Genomic DNA, 13,903 nt, shown 5'->3' on the forward strand with positions numbered 1-13,903 from the left:
ACCTTAAGTGCCTCCCAAGCCACGCTCACAGAGTATACTGAGGACCAGCTGGTCTCCATATAAACATTGATTTCAGCCTTTAACATTTTTGGAATTCAGGATTTTGCAAAAGGGATACATTAAAGTGGCAACTATATGATTTATTTTTCTCCGTATGTGGCAACACCTCTAAACTCACCAGGGTGTGATCTGAGACTAAGATGTTTCCAATTGAGCAGTCAACAACAGATGAAATGAGGGACTTAGGTATAAAAAAAAATCTATTCAGAATAAATCTTATGGACTGATGAAAAGAATGTATAGTCCCACTAGATGGGTTCAAAAGTCTCTTTTTTACACATTCTGTGAAGCGTCAATGTTGCTCTAAGGGGTTTACACACTTTTGCTTCACTATGATCAAGGACTGAGTATATCAATAGATTAAAGTCTCTTCCCAATATTATATCATGAAGGGTGCCAGCGGCTTGCAACATCCCTTCAAGATCTATAAAAAAGCCCTGATCATCAGCGTTAGATGCGTAAATATTAGCCAAAATCAACCTTTGCCCCTGAATTTCTGCTAAAACAATAATGACTCTTCCTAATTGATCTTTACTCTGTTTGAGACATTTGAATAGTTGAATGTTTATTTATCAACGTAATGACTCCCCTGCTCTTATTTGAGCCAGCACTAAAGAAAACATGCCCACGCCATATCTTCCCAAACTTTTCAGCTTCCTGCGGGCAAAGATGCGTTTCTTGAAGAAACACTATATCATATTTCTTACGTTTAAGAAAAGAAATAACCCTTCTTTTTATGGGGTGCTCCAACCCATTCACATTCCATGTGGAGAGAGACAATCCACTCATATTAACATTTGACATTTTGACATATTAGAAAAAATATTAGTGTCAAAAACAAAATTATAAAGACCACATTCCAACATTAGTGCAACAATCAAACCCAGAACTTCCCCCAGAACCAAACAAAGAGAAAAAGAAAAATGTGCACATTAACCCCCCGCATGACAGCACCAACCAGCGTCCATCCCTCTAAACTCAAACAGTCCATGTATGCCTATGAGAACCACCGTGACAACTTTACCATCGAATTGCTCAAGTCTGGTGTTTCTATACAAATTTTGTGAGATGGAATTACACAACAGAAGAAAATCTATAAAACAAACTCCAGCCAATAGGCAGAATAAACACAAAGAACATGTAGATTCATCCACATAACTGTCCTGAAGGTGTGTTCCTCCACAAAACAAGCTTCAGCCACTAGCGGAACAAGCAGAAAAAAAAAGAAGCCCGTTCAGTTTCCTCGGGCAGTCAAACGAATGTTCAGTGAGCTGGCTGTTACATGAGTGCAGCAGATGACCTAATCCCTCCAATGCCCTGCAAAAAATATGCCATCAAACAAACTCCAGCCAACAGGAGGAATAAGCACAAAGAATATGCAGATTCATCCACAACACTGTCCCGAAGGAATGTTACTACACAAAACAAACTCCAGCCACTAGGTGGAACCAGCACAAAAAGAAACAAAAAAGGTGCCAGTTTCATCGGACGGTCAAGTGAACGTTCAGTGAGTCAGGCCCACTCGGCTGCAACGCGAGCACCACACAAAGACTTACTCAGTACATTGCCTTTATGAAGGACAATGCTTGATGGGGACAAGTAAATACTTTGCGGCCATCCTTAGCATCTATTCTCAATTTGGCCCGGAACATCAGTGCAAAAGCGACCTTCCGTTGATGTAAGAGTTTCTTGCATACCTTGAAATGATCATGTTTCTCTCGTCGAATTCGCAAAGTCTGGGAGCAAGAAAATGTTGTGGTTCCTTCTTTTACTCCTCGCCTTGCGTAACACAAGATCTTTATCGGATAATCTCAGAAATTTTACCAGAATTGATCGGGGCCTGTCTCCCTCAGTGGATCACCGAGCCAGAACCCTGTGAGCTCACTCGATTTCCAGCTTATGGCCTGTTATGTCGAGCAGACTCGGAAAGAGCCCAGCCAGAAATTCCAACATATTCTGACCCTCTGCTCGCTCAGGAATTCCAACAGTTTGGACATTGTTTCGCCGGTTACGATTCTCAAGGTCTTCCAACTTTTCCCAAACATGTTCCAAGTCCGCCTTGGACACTAGCGGATTAGCTGTTAATTCCCTCTCCGATGACTCCAGATAATCGATCCGTTTCTCAACATCCGACACTCTTGTAACCATCTCAGTGAATTTCGTCTCCATGGCAGTGATCAGTCGACATATTACAGCAAGATCCTCCAAATCAGCAATGACCTTCATCAGTATTACCGACATGTTCGAAAGTTGACGCTGAATCTCTTTCACCGCACCATCCAAATTGAGTCCCTGGTCCAGGGCCTGTTGCTCAGGGGCTTCCGCTTGAGCACGTAAGTGTCTTTTAATGTCTCCAGAAACCGAGGATTTTGAATTGTTTGACATATTGTCTTCATAGAACAGTTATGGAACAGGGTGTATCGAATCTTACTGGTTTATTACACAAAAAGTATTAAAACTAGCAAAGTGCGCAGAGCTCGCCGTTCACACATCCGAACCTCGCATGGCACCACGCGACTTGGGGATGGAAGCTTTTGGTTTTGTTGAGGTGTGAGGAGGAGGATACAGAGAGGAGAGAAAAATTGGGAAATGGCAGGTTATAAACATTTTCAGGCTGTCTGGTATGTCTATAGGATTCGGGGGGAAACGGCTTGGAGAATGGAGTGTCTGAGATGATGGTATAAGGGAATTTCATAAGGAAATTTCAGTACTGAACAGGGAGGAACTGGGGTTGGTGTCGGGTTTGCTTCTGGGGCCAAGAGGGAGTCAGCGATCTGTTTTTTTTTTTTGTCTGGAATGTGCTCGGCTTTAATAATAAATTGGTTATGGATGGAAATCCAGGTTAGACGCCTAAAAAGGGATGACAATTCTGGAGAATGGGATCTGCCTTTATTAATGCACTGGACAGTGGCTTGGTTATCGTAGTGGACTAGGATGCTTTTAGACATCTATCCCGAACTCCAGAGGGATGCTGCTACCACGATGGGGAGAAGTTATTCTGCAGCGGCATCTGGGAGAAGAGGCCTCCGAGCTTGAGGTTTGACGGCCTCGATTCGCTGCTGGAGGTTGAGGAATGGCATTGGGGGAAGCAGAGATGATCCTGGGTTCAACGAGCTGTTGGAGTCCAGAGCGATGGAGAATTCGTCATCTGAGGGGAACAGGTCGAGTTCCTGAGACATCTTCAAGTATGGGTGAGGCGTGATGCCAGAAGACTTGATGCCATGTAGAGGTAAACTGCTGTTTATATACGCTCACTCAGGTGATGAGATTGGTCAGATTAAATTACCTTGCTCCTCCCAAACCTTGTTTATAAAACTCCATTTGACTTTAATGTGTGATTTTATTATTTGAAAATCTATGTATTTTACTATTTAGGCTCATAGCTCACTGTGGATTTTATTCTCTGCTATTTTGAGGAGTGTTTGATGCATATCCATTACAATAAACAATCTCAATTCCTGAGTCCCAACTCCCAACAAATAACCAAATAACCATTCGTGAATATATTACAAATGTTACTGTGCACATCTCTAGTAAATAACATAAGTCATGCAGTCAACAGGAATGAATATTTTAATAATCCTATGCCCTAACCTACACCCTAATCCTAAACGTCAATAGAGTAACAATTTCATTTTAGTGTGAAAATGCAACCTCTGAATCGTATTCACGATTGTTTATGTGAACGTGATACATCCTGGTTTCCATGGGACCAAAGCCCATGACTCAGATTCTGTAAAACCACAGGGAAAGGTGATCACGATTAAATTTATGCAAATGCTTGTGAGTATTCGGTAGTATAGGGTCAATTTCAGGACACAAACTTTCTGAAGCATGACAATATCCTGTGTGATCATGTTGTCAACGTAGTTTATATTTGTTTATAAGTTCATATTTGTCTAAAAAACTCATTTATGCATAAGTCTTTAGATCAAAGGGTTTTTAAGATGAGAAACATTAATTCAATTAGGTGTGTTCAAACTTTTGACCGGTAGTGTATATCATAATCCTAAATCAACAAATCTCTAAATCCAAGTTAACATAATGAGAACAATACAACAGCTGAAGGTTTTAAACTATAGTCAATATCTAAAGCAATTGTGCATATGTGTTTTAATTAGAAATGGACTCCCAGCAGTTAATCACTGAAACATAATTTCACTGGTACACAAAATAAAGCCATTGTTAGTTTAGAAAAATGTCCAGTCGGCACAGAAATAGATGGCACAATTAATGAACTGAAGGTTCAGGATATTGAAGGTTCATCATGAGGCAAATACATCAAGATCATTGTTCACTAGAGACATCACTCAAATGTCTGTAGTGTTTGAGGTAAACAAATGTGGAGTGGTGCACTCTAGCACAGCACACCCAATAACTGATGTGATGTTCAATACGCTTCTCTTATAATCCAGTAAAAAAAATCAAAGTGCATGAGAGCCACTTAATAAGCTAATATGTGTAGCAGCCCACTAGGGAGGAAGTATCTCCAACCCACACACTGAAGTCATGATACACACTTAATTTTGATCATATAGAATATAAAATACCAAGACACATCTGAGCCTCAAGCACACAATGTATATCAGAAGTGGTAAAGTATGCAGAAATATATTTAATACATACAGTTTACACTGTAGGGGTACATCATAATGTTTTCTGATGTTGCTGGGTTTCAGTGTGCATGGGAACATATTAGGAGGCCCATTTTTAGTGGAAAGAAATAAGTGGTATAAGTGTCTATTAGGGTGGGAATAGCTATACAGATATATGTGTCATAACTCAGTCAGAGGTCATCTTAATTTCAGCAAAGGTCCTTTGGGTATCACTAAAACTATATTGAGTAACAGTGAAAATGCAGCCATGCTCAATTGTTTGTGTTACATTTCTATAGTAACAGCTAATCTTGTCATTTATTGAAACATGCAATTGATTTCCTATCGATTTTTCATTGAGTGTGTGTAACGATCCCTTATGTTTTTCTCTCTCAAGGGTGTGCCATCACAAACAGGGGGGCAATTGAGAAGTTTTAAGAGCAATAATAATTCACCTGACATGGACCATTTAAAAGATTAAAGATTTTATTTTCCCTCGTAAAAAGGCCATCAAATGCCTTCAGTCACACAAATCCAGTCAAAGATTCCATTCTTACGATACTGTTTGTAAATATAATAAATATGAAAATAATAAAACAGCTTCCTGTCTGACCTCACACTCTTACTTGAATCAAGTAATTGGGTGATTAGAAGAGTGAAATATTTTATGAGACATTTATGTGTTAGCTCATAAAATACAGTTGAAGTCAGAAGTTTACATACACCTTAGCCAAATACATTTAAACTCAGTTTTTCACAATTACTGACATTTAATCATAGAAAACATTCCCTGTCTTAGGTCAGTTAAGATCACTACTTTATTTTAAGAATGTGAAATGTCAGAAAAATAGTAGAGAGAATGATTTATTTCTGCTTTTATTTCCTTCATCACATACCCAGTGGGTCAGAAGTTTACATACACTTAGTTAGTATTTGGTAGCATTGCCTTTAAATTGTTTAACTTGGGTCAAACGTTTTGGGTAGCCTTCCACAAGCTTATCACAATAAGTTGCTGGAATTTTTGCCCATTTATCCAGACAGAACTGGTGTATCCGAATCAGGTTTGTAGGCATCCTTGCTCGCACATGCTTTTTCAGTTCTGCCCACAAATTTTCTATCGGATTGAGGTCAGGGCTTTGTGATGGCCACTCCAATACCTTGACTTTGATACACTTAAGCCATTTTGCCACAACTTTGGAGGTATGCTTGGGGTCATTGTCCATTTGGAAGACCCATTTGCGACCGAGCTTTAACTTCCTGGCTGATGTCTTGAAATGTTGCTTCAATATATCCACATCAATTTCCTTCTTCATTATGCCATCTATTTTGTGAAGTGCACCACAAAATGATGCTGCCACCCCATGCTTCACGGTTGGGATGGTGTTCTTCAGCTTGCAAGCATCACCCTTTGTCCTCCAAACATAACGATGGTCATTATGGCCAAACAGTTCAATTTTTGTTTCATCAGATCAGAGAACATTTCTCCAAAAAGTAAGATCTTTGTCCCAGTCTGCACTTGCTTTTTTAAGGCGGTTTTGGAGCAGTGGCTTCTTCCTTGCTGAGCAGCCTTTCAGGTTATGTCGATATAGGACTCGTTTTACTGTGGATATAGATACTTGTCTACCTGTTTTCTCCAGCACCTTCACAAGGTCCTTTGCTGTTGTTTTGGGATTGATTTGCACTTTTCGCCCCAAACTACATTCATCTCTAGGAGACAGAATGCGTCTCCTTCCTGAGCAGTATGATGGCTGCCTGGTCCCATGGTGTTTATGCTTGCATACTATTGTTTGTACAGATGAACATGGTATCTTCAGGCATTTGTAAATTGATCCCAAGGGTGAACCATACTTGTGGAGGTCCACAATTTTTGTTCTTGGCTGATTTCTTTTGATTTTCCCATGATGTCAAGAAAGAAGCACTGAGTTTGAAGGTAGGCCTTAAAATACATCCAGAGGTACACCTCCAATTGACTCCAGTTAGCCAATTAGCCTATCAGAAGCTAACTGGCTAATTGCCTAAAATGATGCTTGACATCATTTTCTGAAATTTTCCAAGCTGCTTAAAGGCACAGTTAACATAGTGTATGTAAACTTCTGACCCACTGGAATTGTGATATAGTCAATTAAAAGTGAAACAATCTGTCTGTAAACAATTGTTGTAAAAATTACTCATGTCATGCACAAAGTAGATATCCTAAATGACTTGCCAAAACTATAGTTTGCTAAAATGAAATCTGCGGAGTGGTTAAAAAATAGTTTTAATAGTTTTAATGATTTCAACCCAACTGTAGGTACAGTATATATGCATAACACACACACACACCCAAGCACAGAAAAGCAGGGTAGAAAAAGCTTCCCCTCAGTGTGTGACATGGGCGTGAGAGTGCTGGTGTCTTTGGCCAAAAGGTTATTGTATAACACTATGAGTGAGATTGTCACCTGGGGTGCTGGCACTCACCACTGAATCCAGCCTGCATTAAAGCAGAATCTATTTACAAAGACAGGGGCTGAGCAGATCCCCCACTACACACGGTAGCATCGCTCCTGAACATCCAAGGGATGATGAATTCTTTCATTATCTCAAATTAGATTTTAACCCCTGTGCTCATGACTGCTCTCAGATACCTGTGGTGGAGAGAGTGAGAGCTTTAACGAGATTCTGTTCTGAGAGAAATCGTGATAGCAAGGTTCCACATGTTCTCCCATTGGTACGGCTTCATATAATTTCTGCAGATTCATAACCCTTCCTGAGCCTAAATGTTTTGCTCAAACAATGAAGTCTGTTTTAGTACTCCATAAACATGTACAGGTGCAGTGATGGATGTCATATTAAAACAACAGCATTGTCATTTGTGCCATTTCCAAACAATCAGGGAGCTATCAAAGAGATTCATAATTAATTTAAGGCATTCGCTGATGGGGAAAAAACAAAAGAGATGAGAGGGACAGACAATAGATCTGTTTGACAAAACACCTTGACCCTGAGAAGATCCGAATCCGAACCTTTCTCTTCCTGATCATCTGACCCTGGTTTTATGCACTGCTTGGCCAAAAAAAAAGTGGCCCTTAGAATTTAAATAAGCAAATACTTAAGAGCACATGATTGGATCATTATTACAGTGATTAATATGTTTCAGCTGGAACAATTCTTTTAACTCTAACTGATGCAGTGTGTAGCTTCTCATTTCTTAAACAACCATGTCGGACGACGTACCCCGTGGTCGTGGAAAAGATGTTACTGTGTTTCAGAAGGGGCAAATTATTGACCTGTATCAAGCAAAGAAATCATCTGAGGAGATTTCTGAAATCACTGGAATTGGGTTTAGAACTGTCCAACGCATTTTTAAAACCTGGAAGGATAGTGGTGAACCGTCAGTTTCGCGGAAGAAATTTGGCAGAAAAAAAATCTTGAATGATCGTGATCGGAGATCACTAAAACACTTGGTGAAGTCACTGTAACAAGGTAAATGGAAAGGAGGAGGCGAGAACCGGCTTGATAATATAAATAAAGGTTTAATAATAAACTTAACCAAAAGCACAAACACACACAGGTGTCAGACAGCTGTCCGTAACTCTCTCGCACTGCCGTCTCCGGTTGGTCTTATCCCTCTCGGGCTTAAAGGAATAGTTCACCCAAAAATGAAAATTTGCTGATAATTTACTCACCCTCAGGCCATCCAAGATGTATCTGAGTTTCTTTCTTCATCAAAACAGAATTTAAGACTTTTAGGATTTCATTTCAGGTCTCCTCCTCTAAACAATGCAAGTGAATGTACTCCATTTCTTTGACGGTCCAAAATGCATATTTAGGGTGCATCAAAATAATCCACACGACTCCAGTCGACAAATAAAGTTCTTCTGAACCCAAACGGTTGATTATTTTTAGAAACAAAACAATACTTATATACTTTTTAACTACAAATGTTCGCTTCCGTACATCTCTGTGACCTGAGCTCATGAGAGGGATGACGTAAGCTTGTTGGTAAAGTCACGAGTCACGTGGAGGAGGAGTCAGGAAGCGAATAGTTTATACACTTGGAAACTAAAATTGAGTGAATCATTATAATTCTTTAATATTGTTTATTATCAATGGCATTTTCACTGTCACTTAAGCCAACTCATTCTCACTGTTGTCAGTCAGAAGAACTAACTGTGCATTCTTCTTGCCCCTTCATAAAAATACAAATTGTGGATATGTTATCTATGCATAGCTGCAATTACATTATGGTAAACATTTCTAAATAAATGCTATAATAAAACAGATGCCACTATCTATACAAATTACTAATTATAAAATAAATTTTAGTGCAGTTCCATTGTAGTACAGCATTTCTATTTTTTTTTTAAAACTATAGATATCATATCAATATTTTACGTCCCCTAACCCAACCCCAACTCTACACCGAACCCCTTTTCAACCATATAAAACGTGTAACGGGCAGATACATTTACAGTCACAATAGTTTTTACACTATTAAATAGATATGTTTGAGCACCTAACCCCACCCCTATGCCTAAACCAACAAATTCTCAACAATATAAAATACATTATATGCAGATAAATGTACAATCACAATAAAAGTGAGCAACAGAGAAAGGCATAGAAAGATGAAGCTCTGCAAAAGAAAGTACTAGGTATGAGGACAATGAGTTGGGGTTGCTGTAAAGCTTGACACTATTGCAATTCCTCAGTGAACTGGACTATTACTGTTTCATGAGCCACACACACCTGCCTTTAAAATGATATATGGATGCATGTGCATCAGCTCACGTTAGTGATATGGACTGTAGCGTCATACTCACTGCTGGCATCACAAGGGAAGAGAAGCTGTGGGGTCCTATATAAGCAGTGACACCTATGAGTCCAATCGAGGCCACAACATAGAGGGATGCAAGCAAAAGCTTTGTTCTCTGTCTCGTTTGTTAACTTTACTCACCATCACTTAATATCAAGTGGATGCAAACAAACGAACTATTGCGTTCCTATGGATAAATTGAGCGTTGACTCTCCGTTTTTGAACTCAAACTTTTCAACCAGATATGAATGATTCGTTTTTGAACGTGGGCTTCAATATGTCAGAAGTTATTGTGCCTTTCACCAACAGCTCATCGCGTGCCTTGAGCCTCGACTATCGCTCTCTCATCACTTCAGCCACAATGTTCGGCGTCGGAGTCCTCGGAAACCTCGTAGCGATCGTGGTGCTTTGCATCTCCAAGAAGGAGCAGAAAGAGACCACCTTCTACACCCTGGTGTGCGGAATGGCAATCACGGACCTGCTGGGCACCTGTTTCACCAGTCCAGTGGTCATCGCCACATACATTGCGGGCAGGTGGCCGGGCGGAGCGCTCTTATGCCATTTCTTCTCCTTCTCCATGCTCTTCTTCGGCTCGGCTGGGATGTCTATTCTGTGCGCCATGTCAGTGGAGAGATATCTGGCCATAAACCACGCATACTTTTACTCCCAACATGTGGACAGGACCATGGCACGGTTTGCGTTGATGGCGACATATCTGGCGAATATCGTGCTGTGCATCATGCCTAGTTTTGGTTTTGGAAAGCACAAGAGACACTTTCCGGGAACTTGGTGCTTCTTAGACTGGCGCGCCATGGACTCTGTCGGTGCCTCGTATACATTTCTATACGGAGGGTTTATGTTGGTTTTGATCGCCGTTACGGTGCTGTGTAATTTCGCCGTGTGTCGTTCGCTGGTTGGGATGAGTAAGATGACTCGCATGGTCAGGACAGAAGTCTCCGGACACACAGGGTCCAGACGCAGGTTCCCGACATTAACATCCGTCACATCTGCGGCAGAGATTCAGATGTTCTGGCTGTTAATATTTATGACTATCGTGTTCCTGACATGCTCCATCCCTTTAGTGGTAAGTTTTTTCAGTCACACTTTATAACACAATGTTCATATTACATCTTGTCACTGTAGCCTATACACCAGTTGACTTTGATTTGGTGGAGAGAAAAAAAAAATGTTTTTAAATATTTGTAATATTTATAACAAAATGAATCAATTATAATTAATTATATTTTTTCAAGAATTCCAGCTGTTAATGATAGATCTACTTTTATTTTTATCTCTACTGTCTACGGACGATTATATTATATATATATATATATATATATATATACACACACACACACACACACACACACACACACACACACAGTATATAGCCTATATCAAAGGATTGCCAAGGAGCAAAGAAAAGACGTTTTGCACATTATTAAAACGTCTTTTCTTTGCTCTTTGGCAATTCACATTGAACAAATCTGCTGAAAAGGCAAGTAAAATTATTCACGTGCACGCATAGCCTACATGATAACACGATCCCCAGCATGGTCATACAGTGATGTCACATGAAACAGGTAAATTTGCTCATACATTACCGTGAATTATTATTATTATTATTATTATTATTTTGGTATATGCACGAATTGAGTGTCTTATAAAGGAAATTAATATAATAATACCCGATTAATAATAGCTACAGGAGATGACAAAAAAAAAAAAAAAACTTTACAGGCGTCTTATCACATGGCTCGTTGTGCATGACACCGCAGAGACTCACAGCATGTGGAGGCTCATGCTACTCTCTGCGATCCACACACAACTTACCACGTGCCCCACTGAGAGCGAAAACCACTAATTGTGACCACAAGGAGGTTACCCCATGTGACTCTATACCCTCCCTAGCAACCGGGCCAATTTGGTTGCTTAGGAGACCTGGCTGGAGTCACTCAACACACCATGGATTTGAACTCATCAGTCCAGGGGTGGTAGTCAGCATCAATACTCGCTGAGCTACCCAGGCCCCCCAGGCCTCTGTATTATTGTGTGTGTGTCTGTGTGTTTGTGTTTGTTTGTGTGTGTTAATACTTAAAATGTGTGGGGAAAAAAACACTGACATTTAAGGTTAAATGACTCGCGTAATGATCACTTTTCTATTTTGATCTTTGACGCATACAACTATAATGGAATACTGCTGTCTAATTTTAATAAGGGGTACATTGCAAATGCACATATTACAGAACACTTCTCTAAAGTATATGGAGCCCAGATGTGTATTATCATGAAGGTAACATGGTCTGCCTGAAAATAAACATAAAATATAAAACACTGACAAATCATCAGTAGTCTACATATGTAATACATATGAGGTTAGACTATCCAGAATTTTGATACAAATATTAAAAAGCAAGATGGCATGCTAACTCAAGCAAATCCAGACTGGTAATGTAAACAATTAGGTATACAATGTGTGTTCTAAAATTTGAATTAGTTATTTTTTGCAGACTTGTAGTTAAAAAGAGGTAGTTTGATTATTCGTTTCCACTGGTAAATGTCCTTGGCCATATCATTACGAAATAAGGTTCCTGATGAAACATGCTGTTAGGTGAAGCATCCAATTTACTGATTAAGTTGATCTTCAAAACACATTGATGAAACATTATAATAAGTATCCCTAAAGTGTAACTTTTTGTGTTTTCACAATGTTGTTGTCACAGTTGTTTAAAATTACTTTTTTTGAGCTGTTTCCATTGCTTTGTGATTGTCCAAGAGAGAGATGGATTACATCGACGTTCGTTTGCTCTTCCTTGCATTCCCGGATGTCATCCTCGAATTTTGCCACCTGAATTTCTCAACCCGTATTAAAAACTTGAATACCGAGACCTGAATTTCACGACCTGATTTAAAAATTTTTTTTTTAATTTTACATTTTTTTTTAGGTGAATTCACAAAAAATGTTTTCAAATATTTAAAATGAACTGCTAAAGTTTTCAATAACATCAAATTACACTCAGTCTTTTTTCAAGATCATGAATCCGGAGGCTTTTTCAAATTCAAGTTCTTGTGATATAAAAATGACGCCATATTTAGGCCCATTAAAAAACTATCAAAATGACTGAAATTAAAAACATTTTCATCATAGTAGAGGTGTAGCCTATTCAAGTAATTGTTTTGTGTGAATTGCATTTTTCATGTATTTTGAATAACTAGCAAAAACAAAACAAAAAATAGCATCACATCATTGACATATGATAATTATTATTGTGATTTGTTCTATTTTGATTCAATTTATTTCGTTCAACTTAACAGGTGCGCATCTTTGTAAACCAGCTGTATGATCCTGCATACATCTCATCAGGTGGAAAGCCAGATTACCGCAGTGATCTCTTGGCCATTCGATTCGCCTCCTTCAACCCCATCTTGGATCCATGGGTTTATATTTTGTGTAGGAAAAACCTATTGATTAAGGGATGTGCGCGACTCAAATGCACGATTGGTCTGAGGAAAGGGGATCATAGTCGTGGTTTTGGTTGGATGGATAGTCGGCACTCACCTCCATCATTTGTGCACAGTAATTGCACAAGTTACGCGTCATTGCACACAGCCACCTGTAGAAACGAGGCTGGGAAACAAACCTGCAGGATCAATAAATCCTATGTGGGCTTGACCCTTCGTCAGGCATGGGACTTTGATACAGCCCTGGCTAACTTTCATCCTTTCAGCGTCGAGCAGAATGGTATCATGGGTTTTGATGAAGATGGAGCATCAGACTCCAAACTGGACCTCGCCAGAACAGTTGGATGCAAGGGGCTACCAGCTGCTAATATATTAGAGAATAAAGCTGAAGTAGTGACCTGCACCTTCAGTACACCAAGTTCATGTGTATCAGAAAAGGACATGAGACAGTGACCTAAAGAGTTTAGGCTTTAATGTGTGTGTGTTTTTTTTTTTGTTGTTTTTTTTTACAGTACATTTAATGGCACAACCATAAAAGTTTGTGATTTTATATGATCCCATGCTAGTTTTTTTCAGAGCTACGTATCTTCGCACTGTGAGAAAAATAAATTAGCTGTGTCCCAATTGACGCACTATACACTAAAAATATACACTATGCACTCAGCCATGTAGTGTATGAATTTTAAAAGTGTAGTTTTGCTCCAAATGGAACACGTAATTTTTTTTTTTTTACTACATGAGGCATTCACCATTTAACAGCTGACAGAAATGACGTTTCAAACCCATGAAATCCACCTTTTTCCTGAACGCAGAAGTGTTCCACAATATGCCTGTTTTCAGTTTCCGGTCTCCAGTGTTTTCACTCATGTATATTCTTAGCAGGTAATGTGATGTTTAAAGTATTACATTTGTTAAAACATTGCTCTATAGTGCCAATACTTCAGAAAGTCGAAATAACTGTTTGTTTGTTTGTTTTTTTGTTTTTGTTTTT

General features: G+C 39.2%; 1 protein-coding gene across 1 annotated transcript; it reads left to right on the top strand.

The window, feature by feature from the left end:
• The first annotated feature begins 9,694 nt into the window (after positions 1–9,694).
• Positions 9,695–13,365, top strand: ptger4c (prostaglandin E receptor 4 (subtype EP4) c). Its single transcript, XM_051698786.1, has 2 exons — positions 9,695–10,534; positions 12,766–13,365. The coding sequence occupies exons 1-2, from the start codon at positions 9,695–9,697 to the stop codon at positions 13,363–13,365; spliced, it is 1,440 nt and encodes a 479-aa protein (XP_051554746.1).
• The last annotated feature ends 538 nt before the right edge of the window (positions 13,366–13,903 follow it).

Source organism: Myxocyprinus asiaticus, chromosome 5, assembly GCF_019703515.2.
Source record: "Myxocyprinus asiaticus isolate MX2 ecotype Aquarium Trade chromosome 5, UBuf_Myxa_2, whole genome shotgun sequence".
NCBI lineage: Eukaryota > Metazoa > Chordata > Actinopteri > Cypriniformes > Catostomidae > Myxocyprinus > Myxocyprinus asiaticus.

What these genes read in the sequence shown, in the direction of transcription:
- ptger4c (XM_051698786.1), top strand. Translation starts at nt 9,695, where the DNA reads ATGAATGATTCGTTTTTGAACGTGGGCTTCAATATGTCAGAAGTTATT. An exon ending in CATGCTCCATCCCTTTAGTG is followed by an intron (nt 10,535 to 12,765) that starts GTAAGTTTTTTC and finishes TCAACTTAACAG; the next exon opens with GTGCGCATCTTTGTAAACCA.